This window comes from Ictidomys tridecemlineatus, chromosome 10 (assembly GCF_052094955.1).
Source record: "Ictidomys tridecemlineatus isolate mIctTri1 chromosome 10, mIctTri1.hap1, whole genome shotgun sequence".
NCBI lineage: Eukaryota > Metazoa > Chordata > Mammalia > Rodentia > Sciuridae > Ictidomys > Ictidomys tridecemlineatus.
In genome coordinates, this window is record NC_135486.1 from 9,815,804 (window position 1) to 9,840,289 (window position 24,486).

At 42.2% G+C, this 24,486-nt stretch overlaps 1 protein-coding gene across 3 annotated transcripts in view; it reads left to right on the plus strand.

Moving 5' to 3' along the window:
- The window catches only part of Pappa2 (pappalysin 2), a 250,763-nt gene that overhangs the window by 192,763 nt on the left and 33,514 nt on the right, over positions 1–24,486 (plus strand). For all 3 annotated transcript variants that reach the window (XM_005319772.4, XM_078022368.1, XM_040277300.2), the window contains 4 exons: positions 6,462–6,630; positions 7,993–8,128; positions 9,774–9,883; positions 17,802–17,873. In XM_005319772.4, the coding sequence (XP_005319829.2) occupies positions 6,462–6,630; positions 7,993–8,128; positions 9,774–9,883; positions 17,802–17,873 (487 nt within the window). The remainder of the gene's footprint in view (positions 1–6,461; positions 6,631–7,992; positions 8,129–9,773; positions 9,884–17,801; positions 17,874–24,486) is intronic.

Consider the following 24,486-nt stretch of genomic DNA (forward strand, 5'->3'; position numbering starts at 1 on the left):
GATCAGTTTGTCTCAAACTGTGACCTGCCTAGGAATCACTTAGGGTCTTAAAATGCAGATTCTGATTGAGACACCCTGGGGAGAGTCCTGCAATTTCTTTCTATCTAGCTCCCAGATGACTATAGCACTGCCACTCTGCACAGCCACTGTGAGTGCTAACTGTCCAGTTCATCTGCTGAGCAAAGAGGTTCTTTACTTTCAGTTCAGAAACTGGCCATGTGTCAAGCCAAACACTTAACCAGTTAATACTTCCATTGCTTTTTTAAAAAAATAAATGGCGAAAGTTTAATGTTTTGATATTATTTTCTGATACAATTTATATGCAGAAACATTTTTTGGATAATACTTCCATTTCTTAATCTGTATAATAGGAATAATGCCATTGGCCTCTCTCCTTTCATCTCCTTCTGAGGGTAGGGCACCTGCACAAATGCACTAAGGGGAGGTAAGGTATGTGCAGCTCCATTTCTAGGGTCACCACAGCTTTCATCTTGTGATGTGGGCTGTGATATCAGACTCATCATAGCACACTGACCATTTCCATAACCCCAGACAAGTTACTTTAATTATCTATACCTTGCTTACTTCACCTATGAAATAAAGTCATTCATTGGTTGAACCAAAACTTATTGGTACCTATTATATCCCAAGCCTCTGGACACTGAAGATCTATTAAATAAGGTCACCAAGCTTATATTTTGGTAACAGGAGACCGGCAAGAGATGAGAAAAGCCAAAAGCAAAACAATTATAGATCACACATTCTATGGAAGGAACAAAGATGCTTTGACTTAAAAAGCAGTTATAAGTATAAAATAAGGATGCTCTGGGGTGGTGAAAATTATTCTTGATAGGAAGAAAGAGAAGGAGCTAGTCAGGAGAATAACAAAAAGGAAAGGATCACAAGCAGAGAGAGTAGCACAATTGAGTAGTACTCAAGTCCCATGGAAGGAAAAATCTTGGGTTGTATTTGGAATTCCAAATCCTGAGTGTGTGAAGTGCATTAAAGAAAGTGAATATGGCATGGAATGGGGACAGAGAGTGAGGTCATACCATGCAGGGCTCACAGACTAACATGAAAAGTTCAGATTTTTATTTTTCTTGCAAGCAGAAGCCACTGAAATGTTCTACACAAGGAAATGACACAATCTAATATATTTCTTTATTTTTATGAAAATTTTCTCCAGTTGGTACTTGCTGACTAGATGGAAAGAGAGCCAGAGGACAAGTGTGCTGTCCAGGTGGAAAGTGAGAGATGGTAGCTCATGGTGACATATGTGACTGTGAAAATGTGGAGGTATTGGGACAATTCCAGAGATATTTGGGAGGTGACAGTGACTGGACAAATTGATGGATTACATTAGATCAGATGGGACTCAGGAAAAGTAAGATTGAGAGAAAGGATGAAATCGGGATGTCACCTAAGTTTCAATTTTGAGTGACAAGATAAGTAGTGGTGTCATTGACTAAGCTGGAATGAAGGAAGAGGAGCTTATGTAGACAGAAGGGAATCGAGCACTCAGATGATAGTAGTCCCTATAACACAGGGTGGGCTTGAGATAAAATTATTTGATATACATTCTTCTATACAATGACTCTCTGAAGTGCTCAATATTTTTTTCTGTTATTGTTATTATCCATGAGGGACTGCCCATTGGAGACACCAGATGCCCTTGATTGGCAAAGACATAATTCTCTTGGACTCAACCAATCATCTGTTTCTCTAATGGAAAATAAATATTTCTCTTGAAAACTTTTTTAGTAGTGATAGAAGAATGGGGTAGACTCATGTGTGCTTCTAAGCAACATCAATCAAACTTGCAGCCAAGTTTTGATTACAAGATCTTTTTTTCTGGCAATGATGTAAAAAGTAGAAAAAGCACAGCTGGATTTTCAGCACTAGGTGGATACCACAAGTTCTGGAAATTGGAAAAAGCACCTTCTAACTTGGAAATAGTGGTGATTTGTCTGGAGAAGTTAGAGGGAAAATAAATACAAGCCTTACCCTAACCCGAACTCCTCATGCTACCAGTGGCAGAATGAGTAAGAAGTCAGAGAGTGAGGCTGCCCAGCTAGCAACCCTGCCCAAAGGCTGGACTTAGCAAAAACCAAACAGGGTAGTGAATGACTTGCTGGGTGACTGATTTGAATCTCTGTTTTTCTCACTTGGGGCATATTTTCACTAGCATGGGAAGAAATAGACGGTTTACCAACCTGACTGCATATAAAAAAAAAATGAGGCAGGGGATTTGGTCCAATAGCCTTGGCAATCTACGTTTTTAAATAGCACCTATGGGATTCTGATGGGACTGGTTAACAAATTTCACTTGCAAACCATTGGTCTAAAGGTTGAGGTATTTTTGCTGCAACTTGAAACTTTGGAATCTATTCTTGATTTTGCTGGTACTTGCTGGCTAGGTGATATTGGGGAGCTCACCTACTTGGTTACCAATGTGAAGTTTCCTGACCTTAAAATGAGATATTTTAGCTTCCCTTGTTTCACTGGGATTAAGAATGTGTTACCCAAAAGATACTTGGAGTGAGCTTTCAGAAAAGTCTTGGAATCTCTGTCCTGGTAAGGGCCTGTCTTGCATTGGCCTCGTACACACACCAAAATCTTCAAGATGCAAAGCCATTTACTTTATACCTTTAAAGAAACTCTTGGCTCCTGACTTATACATATTATCTAAGGGTTTGGGCCACTGTGGATGAACCATGGTTTTTTCACTAATGATCTTAGGAGGGTCAGAGACCAGTTTTCAACATCACCAAATTGGAAGAAACACGAAGGCAGCTGTAGCATTGCTGGAGATCTAAATAGGGCCATGGTTGCATCTGGTCAGTTGGGGCTGCTATGGCAGAATACCATGGAGTAGGTGGTTTAAACAATGAGCATTTATTTCTTACAGGTCTAGAGACTGAAAAGGCCAGGATCAAGGTGCTGGCAGACCCCTTATTTGAGGGCACTTTTTCTAATTCACGATATCCATCTTCTTCTGTGCCGTCTCAGGACAGAGTGCAGAAGGCAAGCTCTTGTGTCTCTTCTAGGAGAACTAGACCCATCTTCATGCCCCCCACACACACACAAAGGACTCTCCTCCTAGTACCATCACCTTTGGGTTTGAATTTTACCACATGAGTTGGGGAGTTTGGTGGGCGGGGGGGGGGGCACAAAACTTGGTCCAAAGTTCTGAATAGCTGAACAATATCAATGGTGCTATTTAGACTTCAGTCTCCTTCAGCAGCCGCAGAAGGAAATCAAACCACCTCAAACCGGCAACCATCTAAGACACTCTGATTTCCTGATATGGTCAAAATGGCCAGAATAAGCCCTGGCACTCACTCATGCACCAAGCTCCATATCAATGGTCTCAAGACTGAGACCTTAAGAATCAGCAGGTGGGCATCAAGCAGAATGAAACAGCACTTGCTATTGGACCTTGAGGAACCAATTAGATGCCTTGGAAGAAGACTGAGGATAGGACCTACAGAGCACCCCTCAAGTGGAGAGAGGTAGAGGCTGTTGGAGAGATGTTGGTACAAGACCATCCTCTTCTCAAGGGGCTTAGAAACTATGAGGAAGGAGACTCCATGAAATTGAGGGGGCATAGGAACAACTGTGGAAAGGAAACTGGATCTTCTAAGGAATCAGAAAACTCCTCTCAGCCTCTTCTCATTTCCTCCCAGGTGTCCCCTCTCTGGCCCAGAGACCCCAGGGTGAATTATGGTGCTTCTCTTTCTACCATGTAAGAGTCTCCCTCCCAGTCTTGCCAGTGGTTTCAGCACAGGGCCTGTCACATGGTCTGGGTACCACCCAAAATACCCAAACTCACTCTTCCCCATCCAAGCTTGATCTGTCTGCCCTCACCCCTGAGGTTATTAAACTGGCAAAGAAATATATAAAATTGGCATTCTTGAATGGTTCCTCACTCTGGGCAAGGAAAAGAATGACTATTTCCATGGTTGAAGTGTTCCAACTAATTCAGAGAAAAATATCATATGAAGTAAAAATATTATCATCCTGGCCAAGCAAGGGTTTTCCTTTATAACCATGCTGACATGCAGGGATTTTACAGCCTCTCCTCTCCCCTGGTGACAGCGGTATTGCCTGCTCTCTCCAGCTGGGGGATGTCAATTCAGCAGAGGTAGGGGAAGGATTTCATCTGGGGGAGGTGGTAGAAAGGAGAGAGTCCCTGGGAGAGTTTAAACTCTGTAGTGTGAAGGAAGAGCAAATATCCAGTTTAGGAGAGGGACAGAGGGAATCTTATTACAGTAAAAAGAATTGCAAACCCCTCACTGAAAATAGATTTGAGCAGACATTTTAAAATGACACCTTTCTTGAGAGAAAGAAGCCATTTTTAAAGAATACATAGTGTTCTGTTTCATTTGTATAGAGCTCAGGAGCAAGAAAACCTAATCCATGCTGCAGAAGCGAATTGCAAAATACTGTGTGCTGCGGGTGTTGGGGGGATACTACAAGGGAGAATTCTAAGGGGCTGAAAATGTTCTGTATCTTGAGCTGAGCCATGGTTACCCACCTGTATTCACATGTAAAAATTCCTCAATCTGTATACTAAGATGGGGGTGTTTTTCTATATGTCATTTATCATTCAGTTCAATTTTTTTAAATGAATCTTCTTTTGCCACATGTATGGATATAGCCTTGGGACAAAGAATATCTGGAAGGTTCAACAGGATGGGGATGCTATTAATAATCTCAGCAAACCATAGGGCAAGGTGGGAATGGCCCCATCCTGACACAGCGAGGGACCCTGGGCTTCATCAGCCGACAGACCTAGGTCCACATCCTGCCTTAAGGTTTTACACTGGGTCTTTGAATAACCTTTGTTTCCTCTCAGTCTCAGTTGTCTTCTCTAAAATGTGGATAATAACATGTACCTTTAAGTATTCTTTGGGGGATTCAAATAAGTAATGTTCATAGATCTTTTCCCAAACAAGGGAAATACAGACGAAAATGCTATTTGTTATTAACAGTAGATACATGTTGACATGGACTACAGTGCTAAAGAACCCCAGTCATAAGTCATATATATAAACTAAAATATTCCTGAAAACAAGGGGAAGGTTTTAAATAACTAGTGATAAATAAAATACTCCACTTATTTCTAAGTAAATACTATTAAAATATTCAACTTTTAAAATATTTCATTATTAAAATTATTTGATATCAAATGCATTCTGTGATATGTGATCTTGAAAAAGGAACTTAATATCCCTCTATGTGTTTCTGTCTATAAAATGGGTATTAGAAACACCATTTTATCTGAAGTGTTTTTATGATTCAGTTTATGTGATGTGTCTTACAATGGGTCTGATGCTATTAATTTTGGTTCAATGATCAATTTCACTAATATTTATTTAAAGTCAAATACAAGCCAGATATTATTTTAGTTCCCCCCCACACACACAAAAAAAAAACAAGAATAAGACACAGCTTCTGCCCTCTGGAAGCCTCTAATTTAGTGGGAAAGACTGGCAAGTGGACATTCATAAGCCCATATTGGTGTGAGAGATGGGCACACGGGGAACAGCTGACAGGTATAAGTTACAAGCATGAATGGAGGGTGCACATATTTAAATTTAAAACGACACTAAAAACTAGCACTTCAAGGCTACCATGTGGTTGAGAAAGACAATGGCCACAGGGTTATTTATATTTTAGGATCACCAGCTTATCTATAACCAGTAGTGTTCTGAATCGGGTGGATATGTTAAAACAGGAAAACTAGAAAGCACCTCCAATCTGCAGTGAGTCAGAAGCAAAGTGGAACAGAATTTGTGGTGATGAGAACCCTAATTCTTTGGATTCCCATCTACCTCCGGCACTGTCTGGTTGGAGGCCATGTCTGTGTGTGGGAAGGAGGGGTGCTTCCTCCAGGACTGCATTGAGTTGTATCTGTTTTGGGGAATCTGATGAAAGGTTCGGCCCCTTTCCAAGGAAAACTGGACTTGAAAGCAATCAGAGCAGCTGCAGTAATGTTGGGAGGTTAGTCCTTCCAAAGGCAAGGTGGGGTCTCTTCTAAAACCATACTCATCTTGCTACACCTTCTCTCTTCTCTGAAGAGATAAACATTTTGGCAACTTCAGCAAATATGTCACCATTCCAGCACTGATGATCCCCACTTCATGTCTGATTCGTCCCCTGAGAGTGTGTGTGATAACCTCTTCTGTATCCCACATTTTCTGGCATTCCCCAGGGTACTTAGATGTGAGACTTCTCCATATGAACATCTCAAAGAAACCCCAGCTATAGGCAATCTAGATGCTGCACTAGTTACCCAACTTCCATGAGAGTAATACATCTAGTATCACTCTGCAACACCTACTCCCACCATGTGCCCCTGCCTGTTTGCTAATGCTTGGCTCATATTGCTGAGGATCCAGTTTTCCCACGACTCCTTGAGGGATTCTTATAGGCTGTTTTGATTCATGTCTCTTCAGCAAGTTCCTGAAGATACAGTGCCTGGAAAGTGGACTGTGGGAACAAGCCAGCTGTACCCCGGTAGTGTGTGAGCCTCCTCCTCCTGTTTTTGAAGGCATGTACGAATGCAGTGATGGATTCAACCTGGACAGCCAGTGTGTGCTCAACTGTAACCAGGAAAGTGCGAAGGTAATAAGGATCCTTGAACTTGGTTTTGAATGAGGCTATAATCTGATCTTGATGACCATGACAAAAAATGTTGAGCAGAAATTATCCCAACAAAGATTCTTCTATCCCAGAAAGGACCAACAGACAGGGCCTTACTAATTGGGATTACAACCAAGGGTGTTGATATTATTCACAAGGGGATAGAAGATACCATGTTTTTGGAACATTCTTTTCCAAGTTCAGAACTTCCTCTGGAATAAGAAGAAAAACCTGATGAGTAAGGCACCAGGGGACATTCCAAACAGTTCTGGGATCCTCATTTGGTAATGCAGGCTCATCTCATGCGTGGCCACTGACATAACTTGGCTAGGAATGCTAGCTTATATGTTTTTTAGCAGAACAGAGTCCTGAACAGAAACACAAATTCCTCGGCAAAGCTCAAAGTGTTGTTTGACTATTATCCTCCCTAGGATTTTGGCACAAGAGGTCTCAAATGAAAACCACAGTCTTATCGTGGTTGTGTGACTAAAATCAATTTTGTCTTAGAATCTTTTCAAGCACCACACACATCCATGAGACAGGAAGTCGAGCAGACTTCCTAGGCAAAGATCAATGGCTTGGCTCCTTTGGCACATGTCTTTAAGTTGGTGTCCAGCACTCGAAGGTAAGCATTGCAGAACAGATGTGCAATGAATAGGCCACAAACGAAGACTCCGAGAAATCCAACACATCTGTGTACATGGACTGGATCTGGAGCCAAGGAGGCAGCCAGAGAAAGGAGAGTTATCTACATTTCTAAAATCTTATTTTCTTGGGTTTGTTAGTTAGTGCTCCTCTTTCTGTTCTAGGTAGGGCATTCTTTGTGACTATTGAGGGTGAGAAGCTGAGGGCTCCACAGCCAGTACATGCACAGAGGAAAGGAAGACAGCAAAGGCTACTGTGATGTTTTCGTTTTAGTAGATAGGCCAAAGCATACCTCCAGGGAAATCATGAATTACATTCACTGGATGATGCTCATCTTGAAGGAAATGTGACATTTGCCAAAACCAGCATTTGTGTGATAGTAGGGATGATCAATGCCAAAAACCCTACTTGGGAAAATTCCCCAAAGTATCTCAGAATACATGGGCTACAATCAAGAGCTCATCATATCCTGATATCCAAAGGGGAAAACATTGTTGGTAAGTTTCATTAATGGCAAAATTGTCTATGACTCCTTCACATGATTTGTATTCACTGCTTTCAACACGCTTCATTGTCTCAATAGCATCTCTTAGTCCAGGTTCTAGAAGTTGAAGGACATCATCATTTAATCAGACCCCTTTCCCCGATTCTGAATAAAGTAAACAGTAATAAAGATGCTCTTTGCCTTTGGTGTCCTAGCTCCCCATCCTCTGTACCAAAGAGGGACTGTGGACCCAGGAGTTCAAGTTGTGTGAGAACCTGCAAGGGGAATGCCCACCACCCCCCTCGGAGCTGAATTTCGTGGAGTACAAGTGTGAAAAGGGATACGGGATTGGTAAGGATGGGAAGGGAGCTGGAAGGTGTTCCCAAGTCATCATCTTATTGGGCCTGGCAGGAGCAGATGCCCTGTTCCCCTGAGTAGTGGATGGAAATGCAAACTGACTGTTAACTGCTTCTTGGGTTTGTTAGTTAGTGCTCCCAACTAACTAACAAAATTCACAGTAAATTTGTTCTTTTTACTCTTCCACTTGTGTATAACATTGGTATAGCCACCAAGATGGTCATGCTACCCACTCTGCTGCAGGACTGAAAGTGGATGGATTTGTGGCAGGATTTGTAATTCCAAGAGGAAAGGAGGGTGGCCACATCCACACATGTGCTGGACTCCTACATTCTTACTATGGAGAGTTCATTAAGGGGAATTATTTGTGATTGTACTTGCCTGGATTGCTCATCATTCTACCTCAATGGGGATTAGGCTCCAGAGCCTGTGGGCAACTTCTTATTTAAGTACTTGCAATTAAGGGTCTTAGAGGCCAGAGCTCACTTATAGTAATGTTGACCCAACTTTGTCCTGAATGGCCCTAAACATCATAAAAGAGAGTCATGTTTGGTATGTAACCTTGTAAGATCACTCCTAAATTCTGAATTGCAAAAAGAAATTCTGTAGGGCAAATGAAAGGGCATTTTAACCTGTGTAATGCCAATAAAGATCATTTGAGTTCATCAGAAACCTCAATAGTTTCTGAAAGGGCTCTTTACCATTTCAAGGCGCTGTTGGCACTGTGGCGTCTGTGGTCAGGCCTGGAGTACAGGAAGCTTGACATGTCTTTTGAGTCTTCATGAGAAGACTCATCTTCAAAGCTTCTGATTTCTGCATTAAGATATCACATACTCACTCCAAAGTCCTAAGAAGTGATGTGATTTGTTATTACCATAACAGTAACTTAAAAACAGAAACATGGAGCTGGCAAGAAACTTAGAGATCATCAGACCTATCTATGAAGAATCAGAAACCCTGAATGTGTTTCCTTGAATAGAATTTTAGAAGCTACTTGGACCCCACATACAAGGGAATACAGAAAGATTTTCCTTTGAGAGACCAGCACATGATCAAAATCTCTGCTTCTGATTTTTCCTTGCTTCCTCCTTTAATCACACAGGGTTCCTGACTGCCAATTTCATGATCTTCAGTGTAGCAACTGACAGGATATTCCCTGGAGTAATTTCATAATTTCTGGGTCATGTTTTTCCCAGGTAATCAAGTTCTCCGATGGTAGTTTCTGCAGTTGTTAATTTACCAGGAGACCATACAGCAGGAACGATAGGAAACATACTTTAAGGTATCGGATAATCAAGATTGAGTTTGGCCAGCTAAAATCCTGGAGTGCGAACTTGGACATCTGCTGGGCCAGGAATTAAGCCTTAATTTCTGGGCCATGGAGAAATTCAGAATCCTAGAAGAGAGGTCATATTGGTCCAAGCAGAGAAGGGTCACTTGGTGCAATGAGAGTTACCTTATGACCGTGGCCGTTTACAGTGAGTGTGGATGAGTATCAGGCCTGTCTGTAGCAACTATAATATGCAGACCCACCATGGAGAAAGCAGTTGCTCCTAGAAAATCAAAGCTGCTGATTTCAGGATGAAAGAGACCAAGATCAGGAAGTTGAAGTCTTTGTTGTCAATTTGTGTTCCTACAGGTGCAGTTTGCACCCCGTCATGTGTAATCCCCCCCAGCGATCCTGTGACGCTGCCGGAGAACATCACTGCTGACACTCTGGAGTACTGGATGGAGCCTGTCAGAGTCCAGGTGAGAAAAGGGATGTTCTGATGTGCCAAAGACGTGAGGCTGCTAAGTGGCCCTCAACCGACAGAATGCTCCCTGCGGGCACTTAGAGGTTTTCAAAGCAACCTTGAAGCAAACAACCATGTGGATCATTCACAGAGATAAGGATAAAGTGCCAAGTAGAAACAGGAACAAAGCTTGAGAAGAAAGTGGTCCGTGTAAAGGAAGGTTAAAGGATGACAATCTATGAGAAAGAGATAGAAAAGGCTAAGCGAGCATTAAATGGGACGATCTTGTAAGCTCATCTGTTCTTAAGATGGGAGGATAGGGATATTAGAAACCTGGGAGTTTGGATGCTTCATGTATGGGACTGCTTTAGCATGACAGTGTTATTCCTATAGAATCACCAAAATATGCACTCCAGACACGTACGTTCCACTCCCAACTCCCCTTTTTGTTCTCAACTTCCCTTTTTATCACTGGCTAGTTGGGCTTTATTGTTGGCAGAGACTTGAGTTAAACCAGAAGATCAGGGAAAACATTCTCTAAGTGTGATTTGGGATGAGAGGTGGAGAATAGCACAGCCCTATCATTTCTATTAGTTCTTTATTCAATAAAAGTTTTTTAAGCCTCACTCTGTGCCATGAAACTGTGCTAGGCGCTAGGAGAAGAAGATGAAACATGGTAGTCTGTCTGTCTAGAGGATGCTTACGATTGTGCCACATGGGGAAGGGTTCCTTTGTGGACTTGCTATGGGAACACCTGAGAGGAAGCAACTGACTCTTCTACCCCAGAGCCAGGTGGAGCTGTGGAAGGATAAACTGCAGAAGGTTTCCCTCTGAGTCTTTAACCATGATCCAGAGGAAATATCTAGAGGGTAAAGAATAGTGAGAAGTTCCCTGTGGCTGAAACAAGGTATGTGTGATCGTGTCGGAGAGGGGAGATGGAGGGAAAGGATGAGATGAGGGAGAGATAGGTGGACAAGGTCCTGCAGGGCTTCTGAGAACTCCTCCAGAGAAGAGGGAGTAAGCCACATGCCTGAGGGCAGTGTGCAGGCTGCTCGGGAGTGGAAAGGAAGGCCAGAGAAGCCCCTCGGCGGCTCCCCTCCCCGGCCTTCTAGACCTTGTCCACTCCCCTCGTGTGCATAGGTTGGCTGAGCTGTGGTGGTTAGAGGCATTCTGTGGTGCGCAGCAGGGTCTTGGCTCTCTCTTTTGGTCCATGAATCCTGTTTCCTATGACGAAGACTTCTCTGTTAACAGCCAGATGGGGAGAGGCTTGGACAGGTGAGAGCTTTTCTTCCTTTGGGGATACAAACTGCTGCAGAAATCCTTCCACTACTCTTTCACTGTCTACCCCACAAGACACAGATAGGAGCCGTCCATGGATGGGCACAGGGTTAGTGTGGCCTGAATTCAAGTGTCCCAGAAAGTGCGGCTCCTTCACCTCTGCTTTGCAACTATTTAACATGCAGAAAAAGATGGTTCATTTGTCTTCCTGAAAACAGCAGAAATGCCAAGTATAGAGACTGCCATTTCTAAACTGTAAAACAATTTTCTCTATTTTACGAAAGCCTCCCTTGTCAACCTATCCTATAAGTGAGTTATTATCATAATTATTATTATTCTTTACTGTGATCCCATAGTATTTTGTTTGTGTTTGTATTCCTAGAGCTTTTTTTCAGTGCCTGGTACTGTATAAGTGTCTTATCAACATTGTCGGAATGAGCAAAAGAAATTGTTGTGGTACCATTGTTTTTTTCTACTTCAGAAGTAAATGTGTATTTTCTCTTCAAACTGAGTGCAGCTTCTTACTCACCAGCTTCTTACTCCTGTGTAATTATATCCTTGTCTAGTTTCCTACCCCAGGAAGAATATGTAGCATATTTATTTCTCTTCCAGCAAGTACATGAAACATTTTCATTTGTATTATTGCATTGATGATGACTCTTGTCTACACTGTCAACTCTTGGTTTGCATTGTCCATAGCATCAGAGAAACACTATAAGCCTTGAAATGAAAAATGTATTTGTTAAAAAATGAGTTTCTCAGGGCTGGGTTGTGATTCAGCAGTAGAGTACTCACCTAGCATGGGTGTGGCACTAAGTACCATCCTTAGCACCACATTAAAATAAAATAAAGTTATTGTGTCTAACTACAACTAAAACAAAATATGTTTTAAAAAATGAGTTTCTCTTTATGATCTCTGTTTTCTACGAAGTGCATAGCCTCAGGCAGCTTGCTTTCCTGTTCTCAATCTCCTTTCCTCAGTTGTAAGTGGAGACACCTATTTCCTTGGGTTAGCATGAGTCAGGGAGAAGCGTATGGGTGGAATTTAATTGCTTGGTGTGTAACCGTCCTTCTGGATGGGTTTCCCTTCTTACCTGAGGCAGGTTGCTCCCCTCGCTTATGCCCACCTCTTCTCACCTGTGATGATACTGCCCTGCTCTGTATAGTTTAGGGATACCCCTAAACCACATGGCTGGTCACAGTTTGCAATTTTGTGAGGGGCACAATTACTTCAGTGGGGACTCTTTAGATGCATGTCATATTTCTATGTGAAAACAAAGTGAAGTAAATGAGCTGTTTCCAACATTGTCAGGGGAAAAGTGAGGTAACTCAAAAGCAATGTTTTCCATACCTTGTAAGAGTCATTTATTCCTGAAAACAACCAGAAGTCATAATTTCAAAAGCTTAAAATGTAATTAACATTTTATGTGTACCTGAACCCCAATCAATATCCCTTATGGCAAAATAAAATCAAATAATTAATATTAGCAGTTAACAGGAATTGTCAGTGTGCTTACTGACACCTGTGCTTGCTCAGCTTTTGTGTAGATAACACAGTGAGTAGTCTTGCTCAAAGCTTGCAGGGATGCTCTGCCTTTAGGAAGTTGAAACTATCATTTTAAAAAATAAGGAAATGAAGTTAATAGAAGCAGTAAAAATGATGACAACACCATTGCCCTTATGTACCTCAGGTCTTCTAGGTCCAGACTCTGAACAACTTTGAATGATCTCATGGTCTCCTTTTGAGGCACTTAGTGGCACACGAGGGATATTCAGGCTAACCGTTACTGTCTTCATAAATAGGAAAAAATGTTTCCTAAACCAAAGCAATTGTGTTAAGTAAATTTACTCAAACTGAGTAAAATCCTTCCAATTCAAATAGACTTGTGTTGGAAGTCACTCCATATTGTACTCAAAACTTAAATTTTTGTGTCCTTAAGAATCGTTTGTGCAGTGTGTAAAAGTAGTATGACTTCCAGCCTCCAGGAAGACTGGGAATGCCTTGGAATAGGGATCTTTAACAAGCATCCCAGGTAATTCCTCTGTAACACTTCGAGGAACCCTACTGTCACAAAATGAGATACTGGCAACGTGAACAGCTTAAGGTGCATGGTTCCTTTGTTAGCAAGTGATGCTTACCTATGTCACAAGCAAGTGATGCTTACCATCTGCCATATTTCAAATACTTCATATCTGGCAAGACTACAGAGCATGGATTAAATCGCATCATTGTCTTTATTCTACTTCCAATGACTTCATTCTTTGTAATAAAAAAATGATACCTCACATTTGGTTAACACTTTACTGTCTTCAGAGTTGTGTGTGTGTGTGCGTGTGTGTGTGCGTGTGTGTGTGTGTGTGTGTATGTGTGGATGTGTGTGTATAATTTCGTTTGAATCTCATCACAAACCATTATCTAGGACAGGAGATTTTATTATCTTTATTTTACATAAACATTAGGAAGATCCTTGAATGATGTGTCCAAGATTTGAGAGCTAGCAAGAAATGGATAAAGAAATGTCATCAGCTTTTCTGACTCCTAGTTCAGTGTGATATCCCCTGAATTACCCTGTTAGTTGTGGTCTTTTTTTTTCTCCTTCCAATGGTGCCTGAATCCTAGAATTTTATATATCTATATAAATAATTAAAGGAAGTATTTCTGAGAGCTTAAGAATTATGGAGTTTCAATGAAAAATAGCTCAAACTAGAAAATGACATAAAAGAAAGAATAAGGTCCTTCTGGGTTCAAATACAATGTGACCTACTCTTTAAAGCCTCATATACTCAACCCAAGGGTAAAAGAAATATTATCTATCTTGCAGTATTACTATAAAACTTTAAAATAACACATGAAATATCTTGGAAAGATTTTAGCACACATTTATTAAGTTAGAAAGATATTTGGTTCATTTAGTACAAATTTTATCCATGGACATATCCTCCATCTCTGTAAAGATATCACCACCTAACTGTATGAGAAAGAAAAATATTCTATCGTTTGTTTCTGTGTGTGTGTGTGTGTGTGTGTGTGTGTGTGTGTGTGTGGACAATGCCTAGATCATTTCTCTTTATTCGGTCCCTTTGACAACTGAGCTTGCAAGAAAGAGAATTAATCCATTATTCAGCATTTCCGATTGGATTGCCTGGGACTAGAGAAGCAATTTCTAAAAGGTTTTGTTGTGAGACTGAGAGGGATAAAAATATGCTGTTACTTTTAAGTGTTTCAAGGGTGTGCTGGCTGTGAGAGACAACAGTCAAGTTGGAGGTTCCCAAATGATTTCTGGGCCTTTGTTATTGTAACGTTGTCTTCTTCCTTCTCCTGTTAAACACCGGGATCTAGACCTTTCTGTGACATCTTCTTCCCTGCTCTGCTTAGCTGCTGGGCTCCTGATAGTCTGGAATTGAAGGTGTGGGAGAAGCTTCTCTCAGACTGCTATTGAGAGTACTTTATCATTATCTTATCCCTATTTTTTCATTCTTGATTTTTTTCTTCTGTTTGTTATTCTAATCCCGCCTAAACTGTGAGGTTCTTCAGGGCAGCAAGACATCTCATCCTGCATCTCCAGGTCTCCTTGGTGTCTGACCATACCCCATGCTGCTCAAAGCATGAAGCCAAAAAGCTCAGAGAAGAGAATGGCTCCTGCTGAGCCATTTCTCAAGGAAAACCTTTTGGTCATTCCAAAGATGGGTGTAAGGTTGGACTTTTATGACTCTCCTTACCCATTGTGTCAAGAGAGTGTTTTATTATATCTTGTGACTAAAACAGGAAAATTAATATTTCAACTTTCAAAGTAGTGGTCTTTCAGGAAACTGATTTTATGGGGAGATTTTTTTTTAACATAATGTGGCAATTGTTTGCATGTAAGTGAGTTTTCTTAAACTATATTTTAAAGTGTTTCCTTTAGAAATTCAAAGGCTTCTATCATAACATCTTACTTTCTCCGTTATTTTGCTTTAAAATGCTTTTTAAAACAGATTTAAAATGCTTTTCTTTTCTTTTTTTTAGTACTATAGTAAGTATAGGTTAGTAAGGTCCAAATTAATGAGGCTTCTGGTGGTGGCACAGGACCACCCCCTGGTTGTTCAGTCATATCAGATCTCACAGTTTCTGACTGTGTGTTCCCAAATTTGTCCCCAAGAATCAGTAGTCCTTTAAATGAAAAACAGAATGGTTTAATGAGAAGAGAGAACAAGCAGTAGCTTCCCACAAAGTGGTCTCACAGTCCCTCCTGACTCTGAAGGCTCAGCCCTGACCCCAGAATGTCCTGTTGGTGGTACAACCCTGTGTTACAGCTGCAGTGACACTGCTACAAATTGGTGTAGACTCAGGCATGGTGACATTCCAGGTCTCTTTCTTCATCTATTCTGAGCGTGGATTTGTTCCCTGTAGGCATTGAGGGTCTCATCATTAGGGAAGAGAGCAAGAAAGACTTGGGGTTGGGGGAGAGGAACCAAAGCAAATTGGTTTTGTCCAAATAAATATGCAAAACATTGTTGTTTTATTTAAGGAGCCATACATATACAGCAACGAGGACATTGTCACAAACCTGGGCGGTAGCAGAACTTTGTGGCCTGATGTGATCAGCAGCCCCTCTGCCAAGCAATTATCACCAGTTAAAAAAATAATAATAACTGGGTGTTTTCTGTTGGCTACTAGCAGTTTCTTACCCTTTAACAAGAAATCAACCAGGCAACAGCCTAACATAGCCTAAGGCCATCCAAATGACCCCTCTGCTAAGTAGAAATGATTTTTTTGTATTTCAAAGCAGATTTCACTGGAACTCTATATAGCAGTGGTTGAGACTTTTGTTATTTAAAATATGGGTGTTTGATATTTATTTGCTGTCTTCACTTAGTGGTGCCGGCACAACACATTAACTTGTCCCTTGAAAGGCTATGGCAACTTGAGGCCTTCTTTTCTGCTACCTTCACTAGGGGTCATTTCTACTTAGCATAGCAATTGTTTATATGCAGTTGTTTCTGTTTGAATGACTCCATCTGCAGGAAAATAGCATTTTCTTCAGTAGTTTGAACACCCCTGTTGTGTTTACTTTGTATATCTGCTTTAATAATCCTTTTTTATTGAATTGATAACTTAAGTCAAATCACCTTCTAATAATATAGTTTTGGACATCAAACTTTTTGGATATTTATTCTATTTATTTCCCTCTCTAAGGAATCTGTGAAAGAAGAATTTTAGTTTGCAGTAGCAATGACTCCAGAAAAATATTATAGATTACCAATCTCATAACTGACCATAAGTATATATTCATATTTTTGCATATTAATATATATGAATATCTCTAATCAGATTATTGAACAGCATTCTGGATGTATAATTTCACCCCCAGTTGCTGGACATACTATGTAAAGCTTCTCCCTCACCTTGTACTGTTTTTCTTCCAATCATACTGAATTCTTATTGCATTGAAGTAAAACGTGAGAATGAGTGTCTGCCAGTGGGCAGGTTGGTAAGGAGGCTCCAGAGAGAAACTGTATTTCTCTCTAAAACCTATTATGGAACTTTCTCTTTTCCTGAAGTGTATCCTTTGAAATTTTAAAATATAAATATTGAAAGGAAAAGACTCATTGAAAATGGAATTAGACTTAACAAAGAACAGATGACCGTTAGCTCACCTGCGTTACTGGTGTTTCAGTATGGAAGTGTTCATGTTCCCACGCGCTTCAAGGCAGTGCCATTTTGAGTTCTGGTGACTTCACATTAGCTTATTTACCCATTTTATGTGGACATGATTCTGTTTCCTAGAAGGAAGAATTACATAGTGCTAACAAGAGTTGCAGAGAATGCTGTTTGGCCTCTGGTCCTGGCTTTACACACATACACAGCACAATCAAGGAATTCTGAGATCCATTGTGCTAGTCTATTTTCTGATGCTATTCCAAAATACCTGAGGCTGGGTACTTTACAAAGTGAGGAGGATTTTTGGCTTATGATTTGGGTGGTCAGGGAGGGCCTCCTGGCTGCATCACAAATAGCAGTTGGCATCATAGCAGGAGAATTCTGGAGAAGGAGAGAAAATGGTGAGAGATTCAAGGGCCAGTCTTGCTCTTTTTATAATTCATTCTGCTGGGAACTAAGTAGAGAAGTGGAGTCCCAGAGAACTGTGTTCATCCCTCATGAATGGACCCCCATCAGGCTCCACCTCCTAAAGAATCTTTCGCTCCACACCCCCAAGCCTCCAGCACCTGAGCTCTGGGCACACCTCCAAGCCAACCGGGACCATCACATACACTGTAGTTAAAGACTTCGATTAGTCAGTGTTGGAAAACCCGTGGTGCTGCTTCATCAACACAACTACCTTATCATTTTTTATAATGTTTAAAATTTCAAAACAAATGCAATCAGTAGTGTGCCTAAGGACAAATTGAGCTAATTATAATATTGAAGGTGATTTTTGAACCACACTCTGGACATTTGGAGAGGGAGGAAGAGATCATCTCCATCGAGAATTTCTGCCTTACTCTATCCAGCAGGCTTAACAGGAAGGGCCGGCAGCCCGGGTCCAATCTAGGGGCACAGTCAGGCTCTTGCTACTTAAGAGATGGAGTTGGACTGGTGGGCTAGCTCAGGATCCCCTCCCTCATAGACCAGGAGTCTCTGTTCACGTTACTGTTTTTTCCTCCTTCTTCTTTAGAGCATCGTGTGTACTGGCCGCCGTCAGTGGCACCCAGACCCCTTGCTGGTCCACTGCATCCAGTCCTGTGAGGTAAGTCAGCCTCTTCTTCCCCAAACCCAGCTGAAGAGCTGGGGTCTGTAGGATTCACTGAGTCCCTCTAGCTCAGGGTCCTGTCCCCCACCCGACTCCTCTGCCCTTTATTTAGTTTCTTTAATGTGTTTGCCTTTGCAATTCCAAACTTACAGGAATTAGGACTTCTGTAATCCTAATTTTTGTTTTAGCCAAATCTTGGCGTTCCATTTTAAATGGCTTAATAAAAACAAGTTAAAAAGCAGGTCATAATTTCTGATATGTTCGGGATTCTAACTAGATCGTTTTGCAGCTTAATTAGACCAGGATTTTGCAGACAAAGGGCCCACAGACAGTTTTGTTGAGCCAGCGCAGTGTCTAAAACCAATTTTGTTTTGGTTGCCAAAGTTTAAAAATTGAGATTTTTTACATAAAATTCGTATGTACATATGTAGCCTCTCTTTCTTTCTCTCTCTCTCTCTCTCTCTCTCTCTCTCTCTCTCTCTCTCTCTCTCTCTCTCTCTTACACACACACACACACACACACACACACACACACACACAACACAACACTAAATAAATAAATAAATAACATTCTTTGTGCAAGATTTTTCTCATATAGAACAAGATCATCCAGCAATCATGGCAGCAACTAGCTGGATCTGCATAGCATCCACTACCCCAGAGTGCAGTCTTTCCCCACCCCACCACCATGTCCACATACCGGGGCTTCCCTCAACACTTCATTGCTTTCATCTCAGGGGACCCAGGGTTGTGGCCTCTTGGGTGGACCTGTAACCCACTGTTGAGTTGTCCACACTGGATCATTGCTCCCTTCGGGAGTCCCGTCTATGTCTTCACACAGTGGATTCCTACAGTGGTGTGCTTCAGGGGCTGTGAATTCCTCAGCTAGGTTAACTGCAGCTAACCTAACAATGAAGGGTCAAGAATGGGGCAGAGCCTTGCAGAGGAGGGTGACAGAGAAGGGAGACCCTCCCCACTTAAGCCCTCCTACCCTAGGAGAAATACAAATATTGTATTCTCAGTCACTACAGGTTTTGTCATTCAGTCTTCTCTCTGGTAGAAAATGAGTCACTTAGTAGCCATGCTACTCCTGGTGTGCTAGAGAGAGCCGTTTAGCTGCCCTCGATTTCTAACATCCTCCCGAACCCACCCAGGCCACGTGCACGATAATCCCTCTATTCTTCTGTATCTGTGTCCCTTGATCTAATTCTGGGAAACTGCGATGCACATGAGGCCAGAGAGGGGAAAGGGTGGGGTTTTAGAGAAAAGAGAAAACTGGGTGGGGAAATGATACCCATAAAATAGCGTTCTGAGAAGCATCGGGAAATGCTAGCGTGGAGTGCGCTTCATTACAGCGCAGGCCAACAAAACAGCTCATCCTGGGCCATCATTAGGAAAACACATGGCAGAGGGGTGGGGAGGCAGAGAGGAGAGTGAATCATCCACTGGGCAGGGGGAAGGGGCAGAGGAGGCCAAGGAAGGAGGAGATAAACAGACAGAGGCCTTGTGGAGCTGGGAAGAGATCAAAGGGAGCCTGAGAATTCCCTTTTGCTGGTTCCACAGGGGATCAGGGGATAGCAAGTGGCAGCATGGATGGCAGGCCTGGAGCTGGCCCTGGTGGTTCCCAGGGTACAGTACAATGCTTTCCCTGCTGTCCTGCCCTCCCTGCACCCAGCACACCCTCCTGATCCACAGCCAGGGCTTCCTGGGCTGCTGCAGTCCCTCTGTCAGATGTGACAAGGAACAGACCTCCCTTCCTCTGTCATCTCCCTGTCCCACTTCCATCACGCACAGCTGATCCTTGACCTTCTGAAAGCTGCTAGTTTCTACAAGGACTGGCCCCTTCAGCACCTCCTGGGAACTTGTTAGAAATGCACATTCCAGGCCTGCCCAGCCCTGCTGAAGCAAACACTGTGTGCAGGGAGCCCAGCAGTCTGGTTTACCAGGCAAGCCCTCCCTCCAGGGGATTTGGAACCACCACCCTGACCACTGAAGTTTCCCAGCTTGTATATTCCTATTCTGGAGCTTTCTTTGTCCAGGAATAATTCCAACCAACATTATTTACATTCTGATTATCCTACACTGTTCTGATTATTTCACAGTATCATTCCCAGATTCTCTGGGTAGGGCAAGATTTTTAAAAAACTAGTTATTGTATTCTGTTCCTTCAAGCAAAGGCTGAGAACAAGAAAGCCCACAAAGAGGGAGGAAGGAAGATAGAAAGAAAAGGAAAATCTAAACTCAAAGGAAAGGGAAGGGAACCAGACAGGGCGGGGGAAGGAGAGACAACTCTGCAAAAATTAGCAGAAAGACATGCAGAGAGAGAGAGAGGGTGGGCATGGAAAGGAAGGGAGAGAGCTGAGGCTGTTGTCCTTTAGGGTCAACCTAGCTGATAATTCATTCTTTACTAGAAAAAGTCAGTTTAATATGTAAGGGTCAAAGACAGTCGAGGAAAAATGGACCCAGAGACAGGAGAAAGCACAGAGCGCCTGGGGGTGGGAGGAGTGTCAAAAATGCAGGGTGGGACACTTTGCTACCCAGTGTCTAGAGGGGATTCCTGTTTTGCTTTCTTGTCCTGAATATAATTCTAAGATGTCCCCTTTAGCCACTCAGCCTTGAAAAAGAAGAGTGCTTTCTTTGTTATTTTTTTCCCAACAAGCCCGGGGCAATAAGCCTTCTCCCTGTCCCAGACCACAACTCGCCTGGTGCCTCTTCTGCGCCTTGTTTGGGTCATCTCTCTCTTGCCGCAGGGCTGTCTTCAATTCTCCACTATTCTTTGCTTCTTGCATTCTTTAAAAGGCACCTTCAGGGTGTCCTCTAAAAAAGTCTTGCTGGAATAATTTTGTCTCCTTATTGTCACTGTGTCCCCACTGTTCCAGCAAGAACACGTGTGTACCACGCATCTGCAACCCAAACTTGTTCATACATTAAATTCGATCGTTCTAGTTGCTTCTCACATTTGACCTTCTTGACATGAAGACTTTCATTTTCTGCTTCATGTATAAGTTAAAAATGGACAAGGGATATCAACTTGGTCAGAGAAAGGGCCAAACAAATCTAGATTCCAATCCTGGGTCTGTGAGCTTCAATGTGTGTCTCTCCTGGGAAGTGGGTGAAGGAAGCTGCTCAGGAAGTCCCTGGGAGGGATTGAGGTGATAGTGAACGTGGAACAGTGTCACGCCTGGCTGTAGCACACTCTTAGTCCTGGAGTCTTCTCGCGAGTTACTGGCTGCTGTGGGAATGTTCCATGAATAAGTGAAGCAGAGAGCAGGGCCACTGTTGCTGATGTGGCTTTAATATGATCAGGTGCATATTCAGAGGATGGGGAAAGGAAAAGAAAAGAAAAAAGGGAAATGGGACATTCCCATGGAGACCTGTTGGGATCCGTAACTCACAAATCACTTGGAGACAGTTTGCTGTCCTGCCTGGTGGGCTGCCAGGCCTGTTGGTGACCAGAGCATGATCTGCCTAGCTCTACTCATTCCTGCTCTTGCCCTCCCTACTTGAGGTGGTCACATTCTCTGGGCTGTGTCAGTTGGTTCCTCATTCTTCTGCCTGCTCCAGATCTGTGCCAAACAGCTGCCTGCAGAGTGTCTTTTCCTATCACTGGGTTCTTAAGATTGTGTCTCTCTTTCATGAAAAGAAAAAAAAAAAAAGAAAGAAAGAAAAATTATCAGAAACTCCTTTTCTCTCTTGTCCCCCTTGTTTTCACATTTCTGTCAATAGTCAGTTTGTAGGTAGCACGGGACCTTTGTATTTTCAAATTCCACATGCATTCTTGACTCCAGATAGGAAAAGCCTTTGACCATACAATAGTGATAAGTGTGTGGCTTCACCCTCTGGGTCCTCCTGGTGTGGTGTGCATGATGGTTCCATTACTGGATGATCCGGGGCAAGTTACTTTACCTCCTTGTGCCTAACTACTCTCCATGTTTTTATAGGGTTTGTAAAACTGTTTAATAGTAATGCCCACCTCATACAGCTTTTGTGAGGATAAATGAGGTATCAGAGGCAGTAAACTCAGCCTAAGGTCCTGTGCACAAAAATGCAGAATGAATATTATCTCCCTCTATTAGCTTTGGTGTTGCCCATGTTATTTCATGCCCTGTATCTTTGTACATATTGAGTTGTATTCCTGACCCACCCCATGTTTCTCTAAGCCAGTAATTCACAATCAAGGGCAGTTCTGCCCCCCTTCCCCTCACCAGGAGGCATTTGGAATATCTGAAGTTATTTTTAGTTGTCATGCCTAGGAGAGTAGCAGGAGTTAGTGACCTCTTGGGGGGTAGGATATGCTGCTGAACACCCTGTGGGGCACAGGACAGCCCCACAAGGCAGAACTCTCCTGCCCCAGATGTCAGAGGTACCATTGTTATGATCCCTTGATGCATTTTCCTGACCTCTCTCTTCTGGTACTTGCCCCACCTCATTGAGCTATGTCATGTGCTCTGCTCTTTATTTTACTGTTTATCACCCTGGGGGTGATGGGTTTTGGTGGGTCTGCCTCACACACCGTGGCTACCTACTTGCAAGTTGGAGTCAGTGTGTGGAGTAGCTAAAGTCCAACATTGTCAGAATCAGCCGAGGTTCCAGAAACATTCATTGATTGAAAATACCATTTCATTTACAAATTGCTTATAAAATTGTATATACAAATATTCTATGATAACTGTTTAGAAAAATAGTGCTTATTCCATCCAATGATTGTCCATCAACATATACTCTATTCCCAGCATAAAGAAAAAAAGAAAGAATACTGTAACATCAGATAGAAAAGTATTTTAAAATAATGTTATTCTCTCTGTGTGTGTCTCCTTCCTTCTTTTCTTCCCTTCCTCCCTCCCTTTCTTTCCACCTTTCTCTTTCCACCATTCCTCCCTTTACTTTTCTTTCATAAAGCTGTATTTATTAATTATGACATAATCCCGGGCTCCCCTGGAGCATCTCTAGGGAATGCATCTGGGATGGAGCCACATGCCACCTCCTTTGCTGACCTCTGATGCCTCTCCTTCCCTCGTGTGGTTGAAATGCACCTCCTTCTTTGCTCTGTGTTTTCTGGCAGCCGAATTCTTGCAAGTCCATCTTCTTCTTCCTGGCAGTCTCTATGTTAGACACAGTCTCTCACATTCTCTCTGTAACCCTTTGCTGGTTCTCATAAGGTTGTACTTTTTTCTTTTTTGAAAGAAAGAGCTGAGGAGGACAAAGGCAGAACTATGTTGAAAGAGTAAGGTTCAAATTCTGACTCGACATGTGTTAGCTGCTTGTAGTACCCGTCTGCTTTCTCTCAGAACTCCTGTGAGGCTCAGGTAAAATAATGAATATTAAAGTGTTGTATAAAACTGCCAAATAATATAACATATTGGTAGCAATATTGCCTAAGATTGGCATAACTGTTAGGATATGATCATAACAGTGTATTAAGATTCAAGAATCAGCTCACTTATACCCAGTTCATATCTTTATTAAATACTGAAGGTAGCAGTGGTTAATTTATGTTTTTGAGATCATTGATAAAATTTATGAATACTTTTAAGATTTTTTTCTCAATTTCAAAAAATCTCTCTGGGCTTTAACTGCTATTTATTCTATAAATTATTTATATTCCCTTGTAAATGCCCATGGGGTCTCCTAACACACTATTTCAAGATTATCCAACGGGTCTATGCCGCCAACAATATGCAGCCTCCTGCGTGGCAGGAGGCATGATCTGTTCACTTGTGTGTCCCCTTCAAAGGACTCAGATCTGATTCTTTGGGGACACCTGCCTCTGTTCCCTGAAGAAGGAGATGGAGAATTGAAGATAGAACTTGACTCTCAGAGTCCTGAGCCAGTGCTTTGTGAAGTAGCCCAGTGGAATGACAGCAGGGTTGGAACAGATGGAGAATTGGACAGTAAAGCCCTGACAGGGGTAGGATCAGAGGCCATGCCCCTTCAGTGAGGGTGGCAGGAAGGAGAAGAGGAGAGCACTGGGTATAGAGGCAGGCCAGAACCTTAGTCCCACTCCTTACGGATGGCTCCTCGGAAAATTTTGTTATCTTCTCTGAATTTAAGTTTTGTCAACTTTTAAATTAGATGAAATGGATCTCTTTAAGTTGTCATATTCCAGATTCAGGAAATAATGGAGTCACACAATAATGACTTGGGGACCTCAGAGACTATGGCTCACGCTAACTTCTCAGGAATAACAGCAAGCCTGCCCACATTATTTTTTGGGAGAGGTCTGCCATCCACATAGACCTTGGTCTTTATTTACAAGCACAGGTCCTCTTATAGGGCTCTCCTGTTCAGAGATGCCATCTTCATGATTCATCTTGACTTATTCCTAGGATGGATTATTCGTAAACCTATAGTTTCTTTGTAATTATTATTCGTAAACCTGTACTATCCTTTCTTGGTATCTGTCCACAGCCAGTCCTGACCTGAATTTGGTTGTACTACCTTCAATCTGTCACTAGCTTGCAAGAAAAAACAGTTTAAGATACAGTGGCAAGGAACATGGGAACATGATAAAGGGTATGCGGTACATGATTGTCGAGGAAATAGTGAGTGTGAGATAGAAATTAGCCAACTCACAGTAATCAGTAACACTTCTATCATTCAAAACAAAAGT